Raw genomic sequence first — 3,423 nt, forward strand, 5'->3', positions numbered from 1 at the left:
ATTTGGGCTTACCTGTTTTCCCTAGAAGTTAAAGTGGGATATATCTGGATAGTGATGTAATGTAACCTTCCTAATGATACACACACAGCCTTTCTGACTTAGAGATCTCTCTGTTGAGGATTGCAGCTATTGGTTTATATTTAATTGATATGAAAAGCTTTAATGTGTATCAAATTAAATATGATATGGAAGAATAGATATTATTTACTGTGTGGGGATAAGTGATGGGGGTGTATTTAAGGAAGGGCACATGGAAGATATGCAGAGGTGATTATGAAAGAAGAGAGTGGGTTTTGATGTGTTTAAAATAATTGATCCATAGCAAAGAGAGGTAGGATTTTAAGTATACAGGCTTAGTTTTTCTGCATTTTTCAACCTACACTCCATGGATACTGAGATTAGATTGCGTCCAAGGAAACTCCTCATGGCCCTTTTGATGTCTCTGTTCCTCAGACTGTAGATGAAGGGGTTCAGCATGGGGGTGACCACAGTGTATATTGCCGAAGCCACTGCATCCTTCCTGGGAGAATGTGAGATGGCTGAGCTGAGATACACCCCAATACCTGTTCCATAAAATAAGCAAACAACTGCCAGGTGAGAACCACAGGTGGAGAAGGCTTTATACCTCCCACCCGATGAAGGGACTCTCAGAATAGAGGAAACAATTTTAGAGTAAGAGAAAAGGATCCCTGAGATAGGGAGAAAACCAAAAATGGCAACAAAAAAATACATGATTATGTTGTTGGTGTAAGTGTCAGAACAGGGTAGCTTGAGGAGTAAAGAAGGGTCACAGAAAAAATTAGAAATTTCCAAATCACTGAAGCAAGTAAGTTGTAACACAATCCAATTGTGCACCTGGGACTCCAAAAGGCTGATGAAAAAAGACAGCAAAACTAAGATGCAACAGAGGCGTGGGTTCATGATGACAGGGTAGTGCAATGGGTGACAGATGGCCACAAACCTGTCATAGGCCATTGCTGTCAGAAGCATATCATCTATACTTCCAAAAAGGATGAAAATAGACATCTGGGTTAAGCAACCAGCATAGGAGATGACTCTGCTGTGAATTTGGATATTCACAATCATCTTGGGGATGGTAGTAGAGATGAAACCCATGTCAGCCAAGGACAGGTTGGAGAGAAAGAAATACATGGGGGTGTGGAGGTGGGAGTCAAAGGCAACAGCCAGGATGATGAGCAGGTTCCCCAACATGGTGACCAGGTACATGGACAGGAACAGCCCAACGAGGAAGGGCTGCAGGTCTGGATCATCTGAGAGTTCCAGGAGGAAGAATTCATAGACACTAGTTAGATTTCCAGTTCTAGGTAGCTGGAACACCTTTTTTAAAAGAAAAGGTTGGAAAAAAGTAAGTAAAATGGGCACACAGCATTTTGTTCATATTTTGGATTTGAGTAATTCATTTCTAAGGTAATACACCCCAGGCATTTTGGCAATATTTCTCTATATGACAACTTATACCTGCTTGGAATTGTTTCCTCATTGGTTTCTCTTTATTCACCTCTTTCTCTATACACTTACTTTATAGAAATTCAACTAAATATTGAGTGTTAAATAGTAACAGAAGAGGAAGTTCATTAGGCATATTACGCACACAATCATATAAAATATAGCCTTCTTCTTTGCTGAAAATATAAAATGAGAAATACACTTCATCTTTAAGAAAATATATAATTCAAGTTTAATAAATTGACATAATTAAATATACCTTATTTTACTCAAATACAATTCTAGATATTTCCTTCATTTAGAAATTTTATAAACACCCCATGCAATGCAGTACTCTTTCATCTGGATTCTAAATTCAAGTTATGTGTTCATAAACAAAAACATTTTTAAAAGTTTTATTGATAACTAGAAATGAAATTGAATATTTCATAAAAAACATTCCCTACAAATAAAAGTCCAGGACAAGATGGCTTTACCAGTGAATTCTACCAAACATACAAATACCAAATTATACCCATCCTCCTTAAACATTTCCAAAAAACTGAAGAAGGAACACTCCCAAAGACATTTTATGATGCCACCATCACCATAATTCCAAAACCAGACGAAGATACCACTGAGAAAGAAAACTATCAGCCAATATCTTTGATGAATATAGATGCAAAAATTCTCAACAAAATTTTAGCCAACCAAATCCAACAACACATCAAAAAGATTGTACACCACAACCAGGTGTGATTCATACCAGCTGCACAAGGATGGTTCAACATATGTAAATCAATGAATGTCATACACCACATTAACCAAAGAAAAGTAAAAAACCACATGATCATCTCATCAGATGCAGAAAAAGCATTTGACAAAGTCCAACATCCATTCATGATCAAAACTCTTACTAAAGTGGGTATAGAGGGAACATCCCTTAACATAATCAGAGCCATTTATGACAAACCCACAGCAAATATAATACTCAATGCAGAAAATCCGAAAGCCTTCTCACTCAAATCTGGAACAAGACAGGGATGCCCACTTTCACCACTGTTATTCAACATAGTATTTGAAGTCCTAGCCACAGCAATCAGACAAACCAAAGAAATAAAAGGCATCCAAATAGGAAGAGAAGAGGTAAAACTGTCACTGTATGCATATGAAATGAGACTATACCTAGAAAACCCTAATGACTCCACCCAAAAACTACTTGAACTGATCAACAAATTCAGCAAAGTAGTAGAAGATTAACATTCAGAAATCAGTCGCATTTCTGTATACTAACAATGAAACTTTAGAATAAGAATACAAAAACACAATACCTTTTAAAATTGCACACCAAAAAATCAAATACCTGGGTATACACCTGATCAAGGAGGTGAAAGGCTTATATTCTGAGAACTATAAAACATTCATCAAGGAAATTAAAGAAGATGTAAAGATTTGGAAAGATATTCCATGCTTCTGGGTTGGAAAAGTTAAAATTGTAAAAAATGGCCATATACCCAAAGCAATCTATCAAATTACCCATGACGTATTTCACAGAACTGGAACAAACAATCCAAAAATTTATATGGAACAGCAAAAGACCAAGAATTGCCAAAGCAACTCTGAAGAACAAAAAGCAAGCAGGAGACATAACTCTCCCAGGCTTCAGGCAATATTACAAAGCCACAGGCATCAAGACAATGTGGTACTGGTACCAAAATAGACAGACAGACAAATGGAACAGAAGAGAGAACCCAGAAATAAACCCAGACATCTACAGTCAATTAATCTTTGACAAAGGAGGCAAGAACATAAAATGGGAAAAAAACAGTCTTTTCAGCAAGCATTGCTTGACAACTTGGACAGCTGCATGCAAATCAATGAAACTAGAACACACCCTCACACCATGCACCTAAATAAACTCAAAAAGGCTGAAAGACTCAAATATAAGACAAGACACCATCAAACTCCTGGAAGAGA

The 3,423-nt window shown here is 37.0% G+C and overlaps 1 protein-coding gene across 1 annotated transcript; it reads right to left on the reverse strand.

The window, feature by feature from the left end:
* Positions 1-339: 339 nt before the first annotated feature.
* LOC110258684 (olfactory receptor 7E24-like) lies at positions 340-1,326 on the reverse strand. Its single transcript, XM_085011711.1, has one exon. It carries the CDS (start codon positions 1,225-1,227, stop codon positions 340-342), a length of 888 nt encoding a protein of 295 aa, XP_084867837.1. The 5' UTR covers positions 1,228-1,326.
* Positions 1,327-3,423: the final 2,097 nt, after the last annotated feature.

Source organism: Sus scrofa, chromosome 2 (genome assembly GCF_054392235.1).
Source record: "Sus scrofa isolate SSC_HxYL_T2T_F1_AM1 chromosome 2, Sscrofa_HxYL_maternal_Yorkshire_Landrace_v2.0, whole genome shotgun sequence".
NCBI classification, from domain to species: domain Eukaryota; kingdom Metazoa; phylum Chordata; class Mammalia; order Artiodactyla; family Suidae; genus Sus; species Sus scrofa.